The sequence below is a fragment of the Somniosus microcephalus genome, chromosome 5 (assembly GCF_052327205.1).
Source record: "Somniosus microcephalus isolate GS21.2 chromosome 5, FLI_Smic_1.0, whole genome shotgun sequence".
Lineage (NCBI taxonomy): Eukaryota > Metazoa > Chordata > Chondrichthyes > Squaliformes > Somniosidae > Somniosus > Somniosus microcephalus.
This window is the reverse complement of record NC_140991.1, coordinates 237,708,927-237,729,911: the sequence shown is the minus strand read 5'-3', so window position 1 is coordinate 237,729,911 and position 20,985 is coordinate 237,708,927. Positions and strand designations below refer to the sequence as shown.

Below are 20,985 nucleotides of genomic sequence, written 5' to 3'. Positions count from 1 at the left end.
TTCAGAGCATTCACAGTCAAACCACAAACAACACTGTCAGATCACAGCCAAATTACTATGTATCTCAAAACGACAGAAACAAACAACATAGAAACACAACCCTGTAAACTGTACAACACCAAAAAATCATACAGAAGGGCCAAAAACGACACGGAAAAATACCAGAAAACAATTAACAACGCATCAACTCAAGCCCTCTTAGACACCTTTCTGGATAACATATACACTCACAATAAAGAAGGCATAAACCGGGCAGTTATTAACCTAAACAACATTTTTGATAATTTGGCAACAAGTGCAAACTTGAAAGCTCGCAAGAACAAACCCAAAACAAAAAACTATGAAAAATGGTTTGACCCAGATTGCCATAACATGAGGAAAAAACTTAGAAAAATATCAAACCAAAAACACAGACATCCAGAAAACGAGGAATTACGCCTTACTTATTGTCAGACACTAACACAATACAGAAACACACTCAGAACCAAAAAAGAGCAATATATTAAGAATACACTCAGCTCCATGGAGGAATCCGTTGATTCCAATTGTTTCTGGGAAAACTTGAAGACACTACACAAAAAACAACACGACGATTTGGCCATTCAAAATGGGGACACATGGGTAAACCACTTTGAAAAATTATACCAGAAAAACACACTAAGACCAGAGCAACACCAAATATGCAAAAAACTGGAAAAGCTAGAAATGGCCATAAAAGATAACCAAAACCCGCTAGACGCCATAATAACAGAAAAAGAACTTCTTTAAAAACTCAAGGACCTGCGACCAGGAAAAGCTTGCGGGACAGACGGCATACTAAACGAGATGATTAAACACACAGACGACAAAATGAAACTGGCTATCCTAAAACTCTTCAACTTGGTTCTGAGTGTCGGTTATTTCCCTGATATCTGGAACAAAGGACTCATAACGCCCATATACAAAAGTGGGGACAAAATCGACCCAAACAACTATCGAGGCATCTGTGTAAACAGTAACCTGGGGAAGGTATTCTGTAGCATCATAAACAAAAGACTTATAAACTTCCTTGAGGAGCACAATGTCTTGAGTAAAAGCCAAATTGGATTCCTGCCAAACTATAGAACATCCGATCATATCTTCACCCTACAGACCCTAATTGACAAACACGTTCACCATAACAAAAGCAAAATCTACGCATGCTTTGTAGATTTCCAGAAGGCTTTCGACTCCATCTGGCATGACGGTTTATTCCTGAAACTTATCGAAAGCGGGGTAGGAGGGAAAACATATGATGTAATTAAATCAATGTATACAAACAACAAATGTGCAGTTAAAATTGGAGACAAACAAACAAAATACTTCCCACAGGGACGGGGGGTGACGCAGGGCTCGCCAATCTCACCGACACTCTTTAATATTTACATAAATGGATTGGCAAAACTACTTGAACAGTCTACATCACCCGGCCTCACCCTATATGAATCCAAGGTTAAATTCCTCCTCTATGCAGACGACCTGGTTCTGCTGTCACCAACTAAAGAGGGTCTACAGCAGAACCTGGACCTGCTGGAGTCGTACTGCCAGACTTGGGCCCTGACAATAAATCCCCAAAAAACCAAAGTCCTTGTGTTCCAGCAAAGATCCAAACATCAGGGACCCAAAATAAATTTCACAGTAGGAACAACCAAAATTGAACAAACCACTAACTACACATACTTGGGCTTAAAAATCAGTTCTACGGGAAACTTCAAACTGGCTGTGAATGAACTGAAAGAGAAAGCAAGAAGGGCTTTCTATGCCATCAAAAAATCAATCCAAATAGAAATCCCAATTAGCATTTGGCTCAAAATTTTCAAATCAGTAATTGAACCAATTGCACTCTATGGCAGTGAGGTATGGGGACCGCTAACACAACAAGAATTTGCAAAATGGGACAAACACCCAATTGAGGTCCTACATGCAGAATTCTGTAAAAGTATCCTCCGGACTCAAAGGAAAACAGTAAACAATGCATGCAGGGCGGAACTAGGCCAATATCCATTAATAATCACTATCCAAAAAAGAGCCACCAAATTTTGGAATCACCTACAAATGAGCAACCCCCAATGCTATCACTACGACGCCCTGAAATGCCAAGAGCTGACCATAAAAAAGAATACCCTCAGTCAACTAGTCCTGGGACTCAGTGAAATAACTACTAACAATACTAACAATAACCAGCCCCAGGACAGTGACAGGGTAACACAAAGAATTCGACCCAACACAATCGTCGCTAAACAAAAGGAAAAATATCTGACATATTGGGCAGAAACAACAAAAACCCAAAGCAAACTCATTTGCTGCTTGGCCCTAAACAGACAATACAACATAGCTGATTACCTGACCATGGTAAAGGATAACAAACTGAGAAGAACCTTGACAAGGTACAGACTTAGCGAACATAGCCTAGTGATCGAAAAAGGCAGACACAGGCAGACCAGGCTGCCAAGAGAAGACAGGATATGCTCTCACTGCAGTCAGGGAGTAGTGGAGACAGAGATGCACTTCCTCACAGCCTGTGGAAAATATCAGGGCATCAGGGAGAATTTCTACCAAAAATTCTCACAAATATGCCCTGAATTCAGAAATCTGAATGACAACCAAAAACTCCCATTCCTACTGGGGGAGGAGAGAAGCTGTGTAACACTGGCGGCACACTATGTTACAGCTTGCCATGAACAGAGGGACAACCAGTAAACTAAGAAAAGAGTATATATAAACAATGCGAATGTATATTTATACACTCAGGGATATATACCTGTTTATACACTGTATGAATAGAACTGCGTTTATGTGTTCAACCATAAATGTATTTTGATGCTTTGGCAACATAAGATGTACCTTATCATGCCAATAAAGCGATTTGAATTGTGAATTGAGTGGTCGGGAAGCTGCAGGGATATAGGAAAATAAAAGACTTACAGTAACGTAGTGAATAATCCAAGGGAAGTGAGAAAGTAAACTGGAAAATTTGAGGTTGAGACATAATGAAGGGGAAGATCACAGACTGTTGTGGGTGAAAGGGAGAACAAATCATCTGCAAGATCATCTCAGATTACATAGGAAATACACAGAAGTTACAACATGGAAACAAGCCATTAAGCTCCACCAGTCCGTGTCGGATTTATCCTCCACACGAACAAATAGTTCTAATCACATTACCCACCCTATTCTCATATCCCTTCATCCGCCTATTACCCTCAGCATCCAGATTTCCCTAGCTCACCTCTAACCCTTCTATCATCACCTTCTGCCCCTGGAAAAAATTACCCCCCCAGCTTCCTCCCGAACATAGTCTAGCTTGCAACTTCCTCTCCTCTGGCTATTCACGAGATTGTTGCTGCTGTCAAATTACTTAAAGGCTCGCACTGCCTAGTTCTTGCGCTGCTACTGCTCAGCATCTGTTTTTCACCTGCGTGATGGGCCTTGTGACACTTTTTTACATTAAAAACACTATGGCCTGATTTTGCAGTCAGCGGCATAGGAATGGCGCACGCTGTCACTACACTGACAGCTGCCCGCAGAGTTTTTGTGGGCTTTTGAGCGTAGATTTGCTGTCATCGAGCGTCTGATCCAGTGCAGTGCCCTCTACAGTGGATCTGTAGCATGTGTAACCAGGACAAGTAACAGCTAGGCTCTTCAACCAATCAGATTGAAGAATCCTCACTGAGACATGCAGGTCCCGATATTGACCGGGACGGGTTGGGTAAGCGTGTGGGGAGGAATTTTGATGGGGAAACCTCCACAGCGTGCGTCTTTTTTTTAAAAAACAGGATCCCCGCCCTGAAGCCAGCCTGATTGACAGCCATGGCACCCTATTGGGCGGGTAACACTCTGGACGAGGCTGCAGCCGCAGGAGCAGGTACGGGGCCTGTTGCTGCATTAGTGGGAGCGCGGGGGTCCGATCCCCGAGGGGGTGGTTTTTGGATTGGGCGGGGGGAGGGTGTCCGATGGCAGGGAAGAAAGTAAGCTTGGGGGGGAGGGGGAAGCACTCCTGCTCCTCCTGCCCCACAAGCCGTGCTGTAAAGGCACTTACCTTTTCCACAAAGCAGTCCTTGCCTCCCTTTAGCTGCCGGGTTAAACCTGGAAGATAAGTTAAATCTGAGGCACATAGCCTCACTTTAATATTGAAATGGCCAACCCGCCTCTTGGGAGCGGGTTGGTCACCTGCCCCCTGTCCCACCTCTGCTAAATCTGGAATCGGGCGGGTTGGAGGTGGTTTTGAGATTTAAAATTATTTTACATCTCACCCGACCCCAACCCACCCCACTTTTGGGGGTTAAACTTACTCCCGCAGAGTCTAAACCAGGAAGTATAAACTAGAAGGTATAAACTAGATTTAAAACATGTAGAGAAAGCGAAATAAAGATTGGGAAAAAAGATGGGATTAAGAGAGAGATATAAAAGAGACACAGAAAAAGTAAAAAAAATTAATTAATTTTTTAAAAATCGCCAACACTAATGAAATTCTGAAGGAATGGGACTCCATACTTGTAAAATTACATTTTCCGGACCAGAGAGGTTGATTGGCAATAATTATCACTTATCATGCCATTAAAAATTCACTTACTCCTGAATGTACCAGTCCGAACTTTTTCTGGCGTGTTTAGTGGTTAACTAGCGGTTAAGTACCACAACTTCACTTTGTTACATTGATTTCAATGCCGAGTCTATTGGTGAGATTCTGTTATAGTGCAGTCTGTGGAGGAGTGGGGTATCTCTGACAGCAACTTCCAGATTTCCACGTTTAAATGCGCATGTGCGGACATTGGTAATTGCTGCCCAATTTACTTTAATAACGGTGAATGCTGATAGCCTCACCGCCATCAATGCAAAATCCGGGCCTATGCAAATGTACATCGTTATTATTAAATCCTAGGGTTCTAATATTGCCTTTGGTGTGTTTTTTATTCATTCTCTGGATGTGGGCGTCTCTGGCAAGGCTGGCATTTATTTCTGATGCCTAGTTGCCCTGAGCAGGTGGTGGTGGGCCTTCTTCATAGAATCGCAGAAATTTACGGCACAGAAAGAGGCCATTCTGTCCATTGTGTCTGTGCCGGCCAAAAAAGAGCTATCTAGTCTAATCCCACTTTCCAGCTCTTAGTTCGTATCCTTGTAGGTTACGGCACTTCAAGTGCATATTCAAATAATTTTTTTTTAATGTGATGAGGGTTTCTGCCTCTACCACCCTTTCAGGCTGTGAGTTCCAGACCCCCACCACCCCCTGGGTGAAAATTGTTCTCTTCAACTCCCCTCTAATCCTTCTACCAATTACTTCAAATCTATGTCCCCTGGTTATTGACCTCTCTGCTAAGGGAAATGGGTCCTTCCTATCCACTCTGTCTAGGCCCCTCATAATTTAATACACTCATAATTAAGTCTCCACTCAGCCTCCTCTGGTCTAAAGAAAACAACCCCAGCCTATCAAATCTTTCCTCATAGCTAAAATTCTCCTGTCCTGGCAACATCCTCGTAAATCTTCTCTGTACCCTCTCTAGTGCAATCACATCTTTCCTGTAATGTGGTGACCAGAACTGTACACAGTGCTCTAGCTGTGGCCCAACTAGTGTTTTATACAATTAGTGTTTCTGACGAAAGGTCATCGACCTGAAACGTTAACTCTGTTTCTCTCTCCACAGGTGCTGCCTGACCTGCTGAGTATTTCCAGCATTTTCTGGTTTAGATTTAGGCCTAGAAATTTGGTATAGCCGCGTTTGGGGCGCTAGTCCTGGCGATGCGCAAAGTTTAGCGCCAGGCGCAATTTAGCGCCACCTAGCGCGATATTGGGTTGCAGCACCCCTAAAGGTGATTGCGGCGCTAAATCAGGCGCTGCACGCTACTCTTAAGGCGCTAACCCGGCGGCGCAACCCAATTTCGCGGCGGTGGGGCGCAGCGAGGGTGCTGTCAATAATCACTTTCCCTGAGACACAGTGGCGCCGGCCAGCTCTTAAAGGGGCAGGTCAATTGGCATCACCAGACACACTCACTGCCTTGTAGGCCTTCAAAGCGATGGGAGCCTACCTGTACGCACCAGCCTAGCAAGACATGGAAAGGGTGAGGCAGAGGGCGGAACGACTCACTGATGGGGCATTGGATGCTTTAGTTGGCGCAGTGGAATCAAGGCCAAGGAAAATGGTCGGAATGTGATTTATGTTTTGGACAGTCTCCCGGGTGTGAGAGCCAGTTATGTGTCAGTGTATTAGTTTTGCTTTCTGTTGCCATAGCTTTCTCATGTTTGAAGGAACCACATTTTGTGTAATGAAACACTTTCTTCATTTACAATGGCCATGCCTGCTATTTACATGCATCTTGCCCTTCACAGGCTTGGGGGTATCAGACAGGTTCCATTCCTGTTCTTGGAATGGCAGCAAGCATTCCATGAGAGGGGCCTAGAAGCTACTTCTGATCAGCCTCTGACACGCAGCCTGAGAAGAGCCGCTCGCGTAGAAGTTCAGGCCAGCAGCCATCTTCTCAGCCGCCGACAGAGATGTCCTGCGCCTTATCTAAGGCTGCAGCTCTGGCTGAAGCAGCTGGCACAGCTCAGTCACCACTTCCTTTCTAAATCGCAGCCTTCTGACACACTGCTCCTCCGGCATGTTCATGTAGGAAAACTGCTGTCAGATAACCCTGCCAGCGTAAGGTCTGCTGTGGCGACGTCTGCTGGCCCTCCTCCATCTGGCCATGCCCGCCCCGCTCTCCCTGCGTCTCAGTGACCTTTCCAGATGATTCAGCAGCAGGACGTTCCCCTCCAATGCAGCCCCCATAATAAGTGCCCACAGGAAGGTTCCCCATTGTCAAGGCTCACCAACAGCAAGGTGATGGTCAGAAGGCTGAAGATCGTCTGCCTGCGCTGGCTCAGTGGTCAAATGGCTCTCAGTGTGCAGCTCAGCAACTCTTTGTAGCTCTCGAGGAAGTTGTGATCCAAAAATGGCTGCCGCTTTTAAACCACACCAGTCCCCTTTAATAACGCTCCTCCAGCCCGAGAGCGACTTGGAAAGGCCCAGGTAAGCTGTCACTATTAGCGCCAGGCGCTACGGAGGGGGGCGCCACTGAATTTCCAGTCCGGGGCACCCAAAAGGCGTTGCACACTCAAATGACGTCATAATCAGCCTGCGCCCATGAGCGGGCGCTTTAGCGCCGGCGTTAAATGCATGCTCAATATGAGGCGAGGTGCCAGACGCCTTGCACCCGCCCGGAAATTGGCTAGCGCCCCACTTCTCGGCCTCTTCAGGCGTTAATCGGTGGCGCTATCAACCGAATTTCTCCCCCTTAGTGTTTTATACTGTTCAAGCATAACCTCCCTGCTCTTTTATTCTATGCCACAACACTATTGTAATATCAACGAGGGGCATATTGTCTAACAAGAGACCAAATTTGAACTCTTTGACTTATCTACCTGGGGTAAAAAGACTTGCATTTATATAGCACCTTTCACGACCACCAGACATACTTTGGTTCTGTCTTCACAAAGGAGGACACAAATAACCTCCCAGAGACGTTGGGAACATAGGGTCTAATGAGAGGGAGGAACTGAATGAAATTAGTATTTGTAGGGAAATGGTGTTAGGGAAATTGACGGGATTGAAGGCCGATAAATCCCCAGGGCCTGATAATCTACATCCTAGGGTGCTTAAGGAAGTGGCCCTAGAAATAGTAGATGCATTGCTGGTCATCTTCCAAAATTCTATAGACTCTGGAACAGTTCTCATGGATTGGCGGATAGCTAATGTAACCCCACTATTTAAAAGGGGTGGTAGAGAAAAAACAGGGAATTATAGACCGGTAAGCCTGACATTGGTAGTGGGGAAAATGCTAGAGTCCATTATAAAATATGTAATAGCAGAGCACTTGGAAAACAGTGACAGGATCGGACAAAGTCAACATGGATTTACAAAAGGTAAATCATGCTTGACTAATCTACTGGAATTTTTTGAGGATGTAACTGGTAGAATAGATAAGGGAGAACCAGTGGATGTGGTGTATTTGGACTTTCAGAAGGCTTTCGATAACGTCCCGCATAAGAGATTAGCGTGTAAAGTTAAAGCATATGGGATTGGGGGTAAGGTACTGTCTTGGATAGAGAACTGGTTGGCAGACAGGAAGCAAAGAGTTGGAATAAACAGGTCTTTTTCCGAATGGCAGGCAGTGACTAGTGGGGTACCGCAGGGATCAGTACTAGGACCCCAGCTATTCACAATATATATAAATGATGATCTAGACGAGGGAATTAGGTGTAATATCTCCAAGTTTGCAGACGACACAAAGCTGGGTGGGCGTGTGTGCTGTGAGGAGGATGCCGAGAAACTCCAGTATGATTTGGACAGGTTGGGTGATTGGGCAGATGCATGGCAAATGCAGTATAATGTGGATAAATGCGAGGTTATACACTTCGGTGGCAAAAACAGGAAACAGATTATTATCTGAACGGCAATAGATTGGGAAAAGGGGAAGTGCAACGAGACCTGGGTGTCCTTGTGCACCAGTCGCTGAAGGTAAGCATGCAGGTGCAGCAGGCGGTTAAGAAGGCAAATGGTATGTTGGCCTTCATAGCGAGAGGATTTGAGTACAGGAGCAAGGATGTCTTGCTGCAGTTATACAGGGCCTTGGTGAGACCACACCTTAAGTACTGTGTGCAGTTTTGGTCGCCTTATCTGAGGAAGGATATTCTTGCCATGGAGAGAGTGCAGCGAAGATTCACCAGACTGATACCTGGGAGGGCAGGAATGACGTATGAGGAGAGATTGGGTCGATTAGGCTTATATTCACTAGAGTTTAGAAGAATGAGAGGGGATCTCATTGAAACTTATAAAATTCTAACATGACTAGACAGACTAGATGCAGGAAGGATGTTCCCGATGGTGGGGGAGTCCAGAACCAGGGGTCACAGTCTAAGGATAAGGGGTAAGCCAGTTAGGACTGAGGTGAGGAGGAATTTCTTCACCCAGAGTGTGGCGAACCTGTGGAATTCTCTGCCACACAGGGAGTTGAGGCCAATTCATTAAAAATATTCAAGAAGCAGTTGGATATATTTCTTGAGGCTAAAGGGATCAAGAGATATGGGGAGAAAGCAGGGGCAGGGTACTGAATTTGGATGATCAGCCATGATCTTATGAAATGGCGGAGCGGGCTCGAGGGCCGAATGGCCTACTCCTGCTCCTATCTTCTATGTTTCTATGTCCCAAAGCGCTTTACAGTCATTGAAGTACTTTTTGAAGTGTAGTCACTGTTGTAATGTAGGAAACGCGATAGCCAATTTGCGCACAGCAAGCTCCCACAAACAGCAATGTGATAACCACCAGATAATCTGTTTTGTTATGTTGATTGAGGGATGAATATTGGCCAGGACACCAGGGATAACTCCTCTGCTCTTCTTCCAAATAGTGCCATAGGATCATTTACGTCCACCTGAGAGAGCAGACAGGGCCTCAGTTCAACGTCTCATCCAAAAGACGGCACCTCCGACGTGCAGCACTCCCTCAGTACTACACTGGAATGTTAGCCTAGATTTTTGTGCTCAAGTCTCTGGAGTGGAACTTTAACCCACAACCTTCTGACTCAGGCAAAGGTGCTACCAACTGAGCCACAGCTGACACTCAAAAATAGGCAATGGACTTGTGATTAATTCAGATAAACACTGAGGATGTAAAACTTCAGTAACAGCTGAAGTCAATGACTAGTCAGCAATGTAACGTATGGGATATCTTGGAACAGGCTATTAAACAACCTTTTCCAATGTTGTCGCCTAAGAAACTAATAAAACTTGCCATAGAGCCTTTACGGAAAATAATTTAGATAATTTAGATTCTTACATTATCAAGCAGATAAAATATAGCAGAAATCTCACCTAGAACTCGCAGGATTGCAGAAGAGGAGGCTGATCCCACATCATTTACAGCTACACACGTGTAAGTGCCATCATCGTCAGTGGTCACGTTCAGTATTTTAAGTGTAGCTTCACCAGAATCACTGTAACCACCATCACATAACAAAATTTTCACATTAGTTGTGAAACAATCCTGAAAACCAGCAACATACTTTCTCGTAACAGAAGATTTGTCCTTTACCTGTACATAATACTGTTATGGCTATCATTGCTCAAAACGCTGTGGTCTGGGGCCTTCCACGTTATTGTAGCTTTGGGACGACCACAGACTTTGCATTTCAGTGTAACTGTCTCCCCTGTCTCACAGGTCACATCAGTCAGTGGATTGATGAACTCAGGGGGAACTGGGGGAAAAAGGTAATTTACAGAATTAGTCAGTAAACATGTAATATAGGAAAGGCTGCAAGGAAGACATGAAGTACTTTACAATATAATCCTATTCCAACTGAGACATATGACTGTTGTATGGATGGCACACTTACATTCACAAACCAGTAATGTTACAATTAGCTACATTTTTTCAATTAACCTGGATTGTATTACAAGAATTTGCTTGAAATTAAACAGGCTTTTATAATTCTATCCCATGACTACCCCATTGAAACAATGTGTGCGTCCCATGTTAAATGGCAGGAAAGGACAAAAGTTAAATCAGTGGGCAGCACAGAGCTGACATGACAGGAGGAATGGGCAAAATTAGGCTGAAATTGACAATGGCCCAGAAATTAGGTTCGGGGGCTTGCCGTGCGTGCAAGCCCCCGATGTGCACTCACCCGGTGCACCGACATCTAAAGCCTGGGCCTGCTCGGAATTCCTGTCACTGGCCCGGTTCAGATGTCAGCGCGCTGTGCTTACCTGATCCAGCGGCGTAGTTAGTTCGATGTGCCGGCTGGGATCAGGTGAGCACTGTGCAGCCAATCAGGGGAGGGGAAACTTCATTCATGAGTTTGATAGTAAGAACTGTCAAACTCATGAAAAGTACGGGCGCCCAAAACACTAGTTAAACTTTAAATAAAATTAAAAAAAAATCCCAATAATTAAATAAACTATAAATAACTTTAAAAAAACTATTTTAAACAATTAATCAAATTTTTGAAAAAAATAATTTTTTAAAAAATCGGGTCTAAAACTACACTTACCTTACTGTAAAGTCCTTAAAAATAATAAAGCTGTGGAAAAAATGTTATAATTTAAAGTAATAGATCACTTACCTTAAAGAATGAAGTCCTTACTTCTCCTTTTTACATTCGTAAAAAGGAGAGCCTTACACACGCGCAAACCTGTGGAAAAAAAGGAATTTCAGCGCGCACGCGCAGACTCCTGCGCACACGCGTTCGTCCTCTGAACCCCTTGGTTCAGAGGACAGGAAATGCCGGCTTTCCGTGCATGCGCTGTGCATGCTGAAAACCGGCACTTCCATCGGGCCCACGCGTGAGTACCCCGTCCGTACTCACACGTTGGGCCCGGAATTACTGGGCCATTAAACCTGATGAGAGTTTGCACTGCACAGTATTGCCTCTGAACTGTCTGACCCAGAGATGATTTTATGACAGAAACAAGTAAGTCAAAGTGCAGATTTATTTTGCTAACTAGAGCCTGAATTTAAGATCTACCCAATCTTGGTGAGTGTAAACAAGGTAATAAATGTATCCTGGTGTAGCAATTCCCAGGTTTCAAATGCAGTCTCTTGTTAGAGATTCCTTATTGGTACATAATTCTGATATATTACTGAAGATCATTATATAGCGAGCCCAAAGAAGAGCTTATACTTTTGGCCCAGACTACACCATCCAATTGAAAATATCTAATATATTGGGCACAGAGCTTGGAGACAGAGCTGGGTGAAATGCAAACAGAGTGGAAGCTGAGAATTTGGTGATAGTGGGAATTCGGTGAAGAGGAGGAACCTGAGGATTCGAAGGTAAGTATCTAGTTTAAGTATCTAGATATCTAATATTTAGGTTATTTGTGTTTAGCATCTCAGTAGTTGCTGTTAAGCTTGAGTAAATAATTTAGTCTTTGGTCAGTTCACTTTGAAGGGCGAACAGAAAAATAACAGTGTGAAAGAAAAAGAAAGACTTGCATTTACACAACCTCAGGATATCCAAAAGTGCTTTACAGCCAATGAGGTACTTTTGAAGTGTAGTCGCTGCTGTAATGTAGGAAACACGGCAGCCAATTGCGCATAGCAAGCTCCCAGAAACAGTAATGTGATAATGACCAGATAATCTGTTTTTGTTATGTTGGTTGAAAGATAAATATTGGCCAGGACACTGGGGATAATTCCCCTGCTCTTCTTCAAAATAGTGCCGTGGGATCTTTTACGTCCGACTGAATGGTGCAACGGGGAGGGATTCAAGTTCCTGGGACATTGGAACCGGTTCTGGGGGAGGTGGGACCAGTTCAAACCGGACGGTTTGCACCTGGGCAGGGCTGGAACCGATGTCCTAGGGGGAGTGTTTGCTAGTGCTCTGGGGGAGGGTTTAAACTAAAATGACAGGGGGTAGGGAACCTGAGCAGGGAGACAAGAGGAAAGGGAAACAAGGATAAAAGCAAAAGATAGGAAGGAGAAAAACAAAAGTGGCAGTCAGAGAAATCAACGGTTTAAATCAAACGTGGCCACAGTAAATAATAATTCTAATAGGTCTAAGAGCGTTAAAAAAACAAGCCTGAAAGCTTTGTGTCTTAATGCGAGGAGCATTCGTAATAAGGTGGATGAATTGGCTGCGCAAATAGAGGTAAACGAATATGATTTGGTTGAGATTACGGAAGCGTGGCTCAAGGATGGTCAAGGCTGGGAACTCAACATCCAGGGGTATTCGATATTCAGGAAAGATAGGCAAAAAGGAAAGGGAGGTGGGGTAGCATTACTGGTTAAAGAAGGGATTAACACAATTGTAAGGAAGGATATTAGCTCTGATGATGTGGAATCTGTATGGGTAGAATTGAGAAATACTAAGGGGCAGAAAACGTTAGTGGGAGTGGTATATAGACCTCCAAACAGTAAGGCAGAGGTTGGGGATGGCATTAAAAGGGAAATTAAAGAAGCGTGCAATAAGGGCACAGCTGTCATCATGGGTGACTTTAATCTACATATAGATTGGGCTAACCAAATTAGTAACAATACTGTGGAGGAGGAATTCCTGGAGTGCTTATGGGATGGTTTCCTGGACCAATATGTCGAGGAACCAACCAGAGATCAGGCCATCTTAGACTGGGTGTTATGTAACGAGAAAGGATTAATTAGCAATCTTGTTGTACGAGGCCCCTTAGGTCGGAGCGATCATAATATGATCGAATTCTTCATTAAGATGGAGAATGAAGTAGTTGACTCAGAGACTAGGGTCCTAAATTTAAATAAAGGAAACTACCATGGTCTGAGGAGCGAGTTGGGTAGGATTGATTGGGGAATGTCACTCAAAGGGTTGACGGTGGATAGGCAATGGCAAACATTCATGAATGGATGAACTACAGAATTTGTTCATCCCAGTTTGGCATAAAAATAAAACAAAAAAGGTGACTCAACCGTGGCTAACAAGGGAAATTAGGGATAGCATAAGATCCAAGGAGAAGACATATAAATTGGCCAGAAAAAGCAATAATCCTGAGGATTGGGAGCAGTTTAAGATTCAACAAAGGAGGACAAAGGGATTAATTAAGAAGGGGAAAATAGAATATGAGAGTAAGCTTGCAGGGAACATAAAAACTGACTGTAAAAGCTTTTATAGATATGTGTGAAGAGAAAAAGATTGGTGAAGTCAAGCGTAGGTCCCTTGCAGTCAGAATCAGGTGAATTTATAATGGGGAACAAAGAAATGGCAGACCGACTAAATACATATTTTGGTTCTGTCTTCACAAAGGAGGACACAAATAACCTCCCAGAGATACCGGGGAACATAGGGTCTGATGAAAGGGTGGAACTGAAAGAAATCAGTATTTGTAGAGAAATGGTGTTAGGAAAATTGATGGGACTGAAGGCCAATAAATCCCCAGGGCCTGATAATCTACATCCTAGGGTACTTAAGGAAGTGGCCCTAGAAATAGTAGATGCATTGCTGGTCATCTTCCAGAACTCGATAGACTCTGGAACAGTACCCATGGATTGGAGGGTAGCTAATGTTACCCCACTATTCAAAAAAGGTGGTAGAGAAAAAGCAGGGAATTATAGCCTGACATCGGTAGTGGGGAAAATGCTAGAGTCCATTATAAAAGATGTAATAGCAGAGCACTTGGAAAGCAGTGACAGGATCGGACAAAGTCAACATGGATTTACAAAAGGTAAATCGTGCTTGACTAATCTACTGGAATTTTTTGAGGATGTAACTGGTCAAATAGATAAGGGAGAACCAGTGGATGTGGTGTATTTGGACTTTCAGAAGGCTTTCGATAAGGTCCCGCATAAGAGATTAGCGTGCAAAATTAAGGCATATGGGATTGGGGGCAAGGTATTGACTTGGATAGAGAACTGGTTGGCGGATAGAAAGCAAAGAGTTGGAATAAACGGGTTGTTTTCCGAGTGGCAGGCAGTGACTAGTGGGGTACCGCAAGGATCGGTCCTAGGACCCCTGCTGTTCACAATATATATTAATGATCTGGATGAGGGAATTGGATGTAATATCTCCAAATTTGCAGATGACACAAAGCTGGGTGGGAGGGTATGCTGTGAGGAGGATGTCGTGAAACCCCAGTACGATTTGGACAGGTTGGGTGATTGGGCAGAAACATGGCAAATGCACTATAATGTGGATAAATGCGAGGTTATCCACTTTGGTGGCAAAAACAGGAAGGCAGACTATTACTTGAATGGCAATAGATTGGGAGAAGGGGAAGTGCAAAGAGACCTGGGTGTTCTTGTGCACCAGTCGCTGAAGGTAAGCATGCAGGTGCAGCAGGCGGTTAAGAAGGCAAATGGTATGTTGGCCTTCGTAGCAAGAGGGTTTGAGTACAGGAACAAGGATGTCTTGCTACAGTTGTACAGGGCCTTGGTGAGACCGCACTTTGAGTATTGTGTGCAGTTTTGGTCACCTTATCTGAGGAAGGACGTTCTTGCCATGGAAGGAGTGCAGCAAAGATTCACCAGGCTGATACCTGGGATGGCAGGAATGACGTATGAGGAGAGATTGGGTCGATTGGGCTTATACTCACTGGAGTTTAGAAGGTTGAGAGGGGATCTCATCTAAACGTATAAAATTCTGTCAGGCCTGGACAGACTAGATGCAGGAAGGATGTTTCCGATGGCCGGGAGTCCAGAACCAGGGGCCATAGTCTAAGGATAAGGGGTAAGCCATTTAGGACTGAAATTAGGAGGAATTTCTTCACTCAGAGAGTGGTGAACCTGTGGAATTCTCTGCCACAGAGGGCAGTGGAGGCCAGTTCATTAAATATATTCAAGAAGGAGTTGGATATATTTCTTAAGGCTAAAGGGATCAAGTGATATGGGGAGAAGGCAGGGACAGGGTACTGAATTTGGCTGATCAGCCATGATCTCATTGAATGGCGGAGCAGGCTCGAGGGGCCGAATGGCCTACTCCTGCTCCTATCTTCTATGTTTCTATGTTTACTGGATCTAGTCCTGGGGAATGAAGTAGGTCAAGTGGAGATTGTCGCAGTCGGGGAGCACCTCGGGGTCATAGTGATCATAGTATCGTAAGGTTTAGATTAGTTATGGAGAAGGACAAGTAGCAATCTAGAACAAAAATACTTAGCTGGAGGAGGGCCAGTTAACTGAGGAGGGCTCTGGAGCAGTGGGTGGCCTTTAAAGAGGAGATGGTTCGGGTACAGTCTAGGTACATTTCCACAAGGAGGAAAGGGAGGGCAACCAAAGCCAGAGGTTCCTGGATGACAAAGGAGTTAGAGAGTAGGATGAAGCAGAAAAGGGTGGGTATGACAGATGTCAGCTTGATAATACAAGAGAGAATCAGGCTGAATGTAAAACGTACAGAGGACAAGTTAAAAAGGAAATAAGAGGGCAAAGCGACAGTAAGACAATAGATTGGCAGCTAAGGTAAAAGCAAATGGAACGGTCTTCTATAGACATATTAACAGTAAAAGGGTTGTCGGAGGAGTGGTGGGGCCAATTAGGGACCAAAATGGAGATCTATTGGTGGAGTCAGAGCCCAGGTATGTCATATCTACAAAAAGCAGGACAAATCCAACCTGGCCAATTACCACCCCATCAGTCTACTCTCAATCATATCAAGCGGCACTTACGCACCAATAACCTGCTCACTGATGCCTAGTTTGGGTTCCACCAAGGCCACTCGGCTCCAGACCTCATTACAGTCTTGGTCCAAACATGGACAAAAGAACTGAATTCCAGAGGTGAGGTGAGTGTGATTGCCCTTGACATCAAAGCAGCATTTGACCAAGTGTGGCATCAAGGAGCCCTAGTAAAACTGAAGTCAATGGGAATCAGGGGGAAAACGCTCCACTGGCTGGAGTCATACCTAGCACAAAGGAAGATGGCTGTGGTGGTTGAAGGTCAATCATCACAGCCCCCGGACATTGCTGCAGGAGTTCCTCAGGGCAGTGTCCTAGGCCCAAGCATCTTCAGCTGCTTCATCAATGACCTGCCCTCCAACATAAGGTCAGAAATGGGGATGTTCGCTGATGACTGCACAGTGTCCAGCACCATTCACAACGCCTCAGATAATGAAGCAGTCCATGCCCGCATGCAACAAGACCTGGACGACGTTCAGTCTTGGGCTGATAAGTGGCAGGTAACATTTGTGCCACACAAGTGCCAGGCAATGACTATCTCCAACAAGTTAGAATCTAACCACCACCCCTTGACATTCAATGGCATTACCATCATCAAATCCCCCACCATCAACATCCTGGGGGTCACCATTGACCAGAAACTTAACTGGGCCAGCCATATAAATACTGTGGCAACAAATGCAGGTCAGAGGCTAGGTATTCTGTGGCAAGTGTCTCGCCTTTTGACTCCCCAAAGAATTTCCACCATCTACAAGGCACAAGGAGGGTGATGGAATACTCTCCACTTGCCTGGACAAGTGCAGTTCCAACAACACTCAAGAAGCTCGACACCATCCAGGACAAAGCAGCCCGCTTGATTGGCACCCCATCCACCACTTTAAACATTCACTCCCTCCACCACCAGTGTACCGTGGCTGCAGTGTGCAGCATCTACAAGATGCACTCCAGCAACTCGCCAAGGCTTCTTCAGCAGCACCTCCCAAACCCACGACCTCTTCCACCTAGAAGGACAAGGGCAGCAGGTGCATGGGAACACCACCAGCCTGAGGATTGGGATATTTTTAGAAATCAGCAAAGGGGGACCAAGAAATTGATAAAGGGAAAATGGACTATGAGCACAAACTGGCGAAAAATATAAAAACGGATTGTATAAGCTTTTATAGCTATGTGAAAAGGAAAAGACTGGTGAAGGTAAATGTAGGTCCTTTACAGTCTGAGGCGGGAGAATTTATAATGGGGAATGAGGAAATGCCAGTGAAATTAAATAAATACTTTGTTTCTGTCTTCACGGAGGAAGACACAAAAAACCTCCCAGAAATATGAGAAAACCAAGGGCATGGTGAGATTGAGGGACTTAATGAAATTATTGGTAAAAAAACAGTACCAGCAAAATTAATCGGACTAAAAGTCAATAAATACCAAGGATCGGATGACCTACATTCTAGGGTTTTGAAAGAGGTGGCCATTGGGATAGTGGACGCATTGGTTGTCATCTTCCAAAATTCTATAGATTCTGGAACTGTTCCTGCAGATTGGAGGATAGCAAATATAACCCTGCTATTTAAGAAAGGAGGGAGAGAGAAAACGGGGAACTACAGACCTGTTAGCCTCACATCAGTAGTTGGGAAAATGCTGGAATCTATTATAAAGGATGCAATAACTTGGCATTTAGAAACTAATAGTAAGATTGGGCAGAGTCAACATGGATTTATGAAAAGCAAATCTTGTTTGACAAACCTATTGGAGTTCTTTGAGGATGTAACTAGTGGAGTAGACAAAGGGGAACCGGTAGATGTGGTGTATTTGGATTTTCAGAAGGCCTTCAATAAGGTCCCACACAAGAGGTTGGTGAACAAAATTAGGGCACATGGAATTGGGGGTAATATACTAGCATGGATTGAGAATTGGTTAACAGACAGAAAACAAAGAGTAGGGATAAACGGGTCTTTTTCAGGATGGCAGGCTGTGACTTGTGGGGTACCGCAAGGATCGGTGCTTGGGCCCCAGCTATTCACAATCTATATCAATGATTTGGATGAGGGGACTAAATGTAACATTTCCAAATTTGCTGATGATACAAAGCTAGGTGGCAGTGTCAGTTGAGAAGAGGATGTGAAGAGGCTTCAAGGGGATCTCAACAGGCTCAGTGAGTGGGCGAGAACATGGCAGATGGAATATAATGTGGATAAATGTGAAGTTATCCAGTTTGATTGAAAAAACAGAAAGGCAGAGTATTTCCTAAATGGTGAAAGATTGGGGAATGCAGATGATCAAAGGGACCTTGGTGTCCTTGTACAGGAAACTCTCGTTTAAATGGCACCTAAATATCCGGAATTCTCTATTAACCGGCAAAATTCTCACTCCGAAAACAACACCTCGATAACCGGCAATGTTGCTGAGTCTGAGTCTCCTGCCGTGGCCAAGTTAGTCAGTGCGGGTAGTTCTCCAAACTGCCACTACTCGACTTCTTGGCGCTGTCAGAAGTCGGAACACCTCAATATCCCTGTAACAGGAGTCTGACTCTCCCATGCTGCCGGTCGTCTCTTCTGATCTACCATTTTGCAGGGGTACTGTGTCTCCCCCACGCTGCTGGTAATCATTGCATTGCATTACCCTCAACTGGCAGTACTGTACTTAATCAAGCATCTTCCACCATCCATTTAACACAACATTCTGTAGGTGAGTACCCAATTACTGTATACTGCACATTTCTTGATTTTTTTTATTTTTCTTTGTTAAAAATAGCCTTGGTAGATAACCCTCTCTGTCATCCGGAATTTTTGAACAACCGGCAACACGCCGGTCCCGTCGGTGCCGGACACCAAAGAGTTTCCTGTACATGAGTCACTGAATGTGAATGTGCAGGTGCAGCAAGCCATTAGGAAGGCAAATGGTATGCTGGCCTACATTACAAGAGGATTTGAATACAGGAGTAAAGAAATCTTACTCCAATTATATAGGGCCTTGGTGAAACCACAACTGGAGTACTGTGTACAATTTTGGTCTCCTTACCTAAGGAAGGATATACTTGCCATAGAGGGGGTGCAACAAAGGTTCACGAGATTGATTCCTGGGATAGCGGGACTGTCATATGAGAAGAGATTGAGTAAACTAGGCCTGTATTCTCTTGAATTCAGAACAATGAGAGGGGGTCTCACTGAAGCATACAACATTATTACAGGGCTTGATAGGGTGGATGCTGGGAGAATGTTTCCCTTGGCTGGGGAGTCTAGAACCAGGGGGCACAGCCTCAGGATAAAGGGTAGGCCATTCAGGACAGAGATGAGAAGAAATTTCTTCACACAGAGGGTGGTGAATCTTTGGAATTCTCTATCCCAGAGGGCTGTGGAGGCTCAGTCATTGGGTATATTCAAAACAGAAGTTTATAGATTTCTGACTAGTAAGGGCATCAAGGGATATGGCGATAGGGCCAGTGAATGGAGTTGAGGCAGAAGATCAGCCATGATCTCACTGAATGGCAGAGCAGGCTCGAATGGCCTACTCCTGCTCCTATTTCTTATGTTCTTATACCACCTCCAAGTTCCACACCATCCTGACTTAGAAGTATATCGCCGATCCTTCATCGTTACTGGGTCAAAATCCTGGAACTCCTTACCTAACAGCACTGTGGGAGTACTTTCACCACAGGAACTGCAGCGGTTTAAGAAGGTGGCTCACCACCACCTTCTCAAGGGCCATTAGGGATGGGCAATAAATGCTGGCTTTGCCAGCGATGCTCACATCACAAACGAATAAAAAAAAAAACTTGCCAAGGAAGGGAGGCTTTGTCAAAGCTATGGTACCCGAGGAGGTTGCCGGGTTACTGGATGAGATAAAAATAGATAAGGAGGAGGTACTAGGAAGGCTGGCAGTACTTAAAAGTACGTAAGTCACCCGGCCCAGACGGGATGCATACTACGTTGCTGAGGGAAGTAAAGGCAGAAATTGCCGAGGTGATGACCACAATCTTCCAATCCTTCTTCAGATATGGGGTGGTGCTCAAGGACAGGAGGATTACAAATGTTACACCTTTTTTCAAAACAGGGGAGAAGGATAAACCTGGCAATTACAGGCCAGTCAGTTTAATGTCAGTGGTGTTTTTAGAAACAATAATCCGGGAAAAAATTAACAGCCACTTAGACAAGCATTGGACTAATAAAGGAGAGCCAGCATGGATTTGTGAAGGGCAAATCATGTTTGACTAACTTGATTGAGTTTTTTTGATGAGAACAGTGCAGTTGAAGTTGTGTATATGGACTTTCAAAAGGCATTTGATGAAGTACCACATATTAAGCTTGTTAGCAAAATTGAAGCTCATGGGATAAAAGGGACAGCAACAGCACGGATACAAATTGGCTAAGGGATAGAAAACAGAATTGTGGTGAATGGCTGTTTTTTGGACAGGAGGGAGGTATACAGTGGAGTTCCCCAAGGTTCAGTACTAGGAACATGTGCTGTTTGTGATATATGTTAATGCCTTGGACTTGGGTCTACAGGGCACAATTTTGAAATTTGCAGATGACACAAAACTTGAAAGAGTAGTAAACACTGAGGAAGATAGTAATAGACTTCAAGAGGACATAGACAGGCTGGTGGAATGGGCGGACACATGGTGGATGAAATTCAACGCAGAAAAATGTGTGGTGACACATTTTGGTAGGAAGAATGCGGAGAGACTATACATGTGAAATGGTGCAATTTTAAAGGGGGTGCAATGGCTGTTCTCAAATATGCAACTGTGGAAAAGCTCAACCGGTATATTGAGGAAAATTGCATTGTAAAAGGGAATGAAAATAACAATAGTCTACTGTGCTGAAGCACCTCATTTCTACTCAGCACCTCCCTGCCTGTGAAATTGATGA

General features: G+C 44.4%; 1 protein-coding gene across 4 annotated transcripts in view; it reads right to left on the bottom strand.

The window, feature by feature from the left end:
• Nucleotides 1–20,985, bottom strand: part of LOC147117613 (triple functional domain protein) — an 862,300-nt gene that overhangs the window by 74,486 nt on the left and 766,829 nt on the right. For all 4 annotated transcript variants that reach the window (XM_085988743.1, XM_085988739.1, XM_085988740.1 and 1 more), the window contains 2 exons: nucleotides 10,086–10,248; nucleotides 9,866–9,987 (listed from right to left, as the gene is read on the bottom strand). In XM_085988743.1, coding sequence (XP_085844869.1) covers nucleotides 9,866–9,987; nucleotides 10,086–10,248 — 285 coding nt within the window. The remainder of the gene's footprint in view (nucleotides 1–9,865; nucleotides 9,988–10,085; nucleotides 10,249–20,985) is intronic.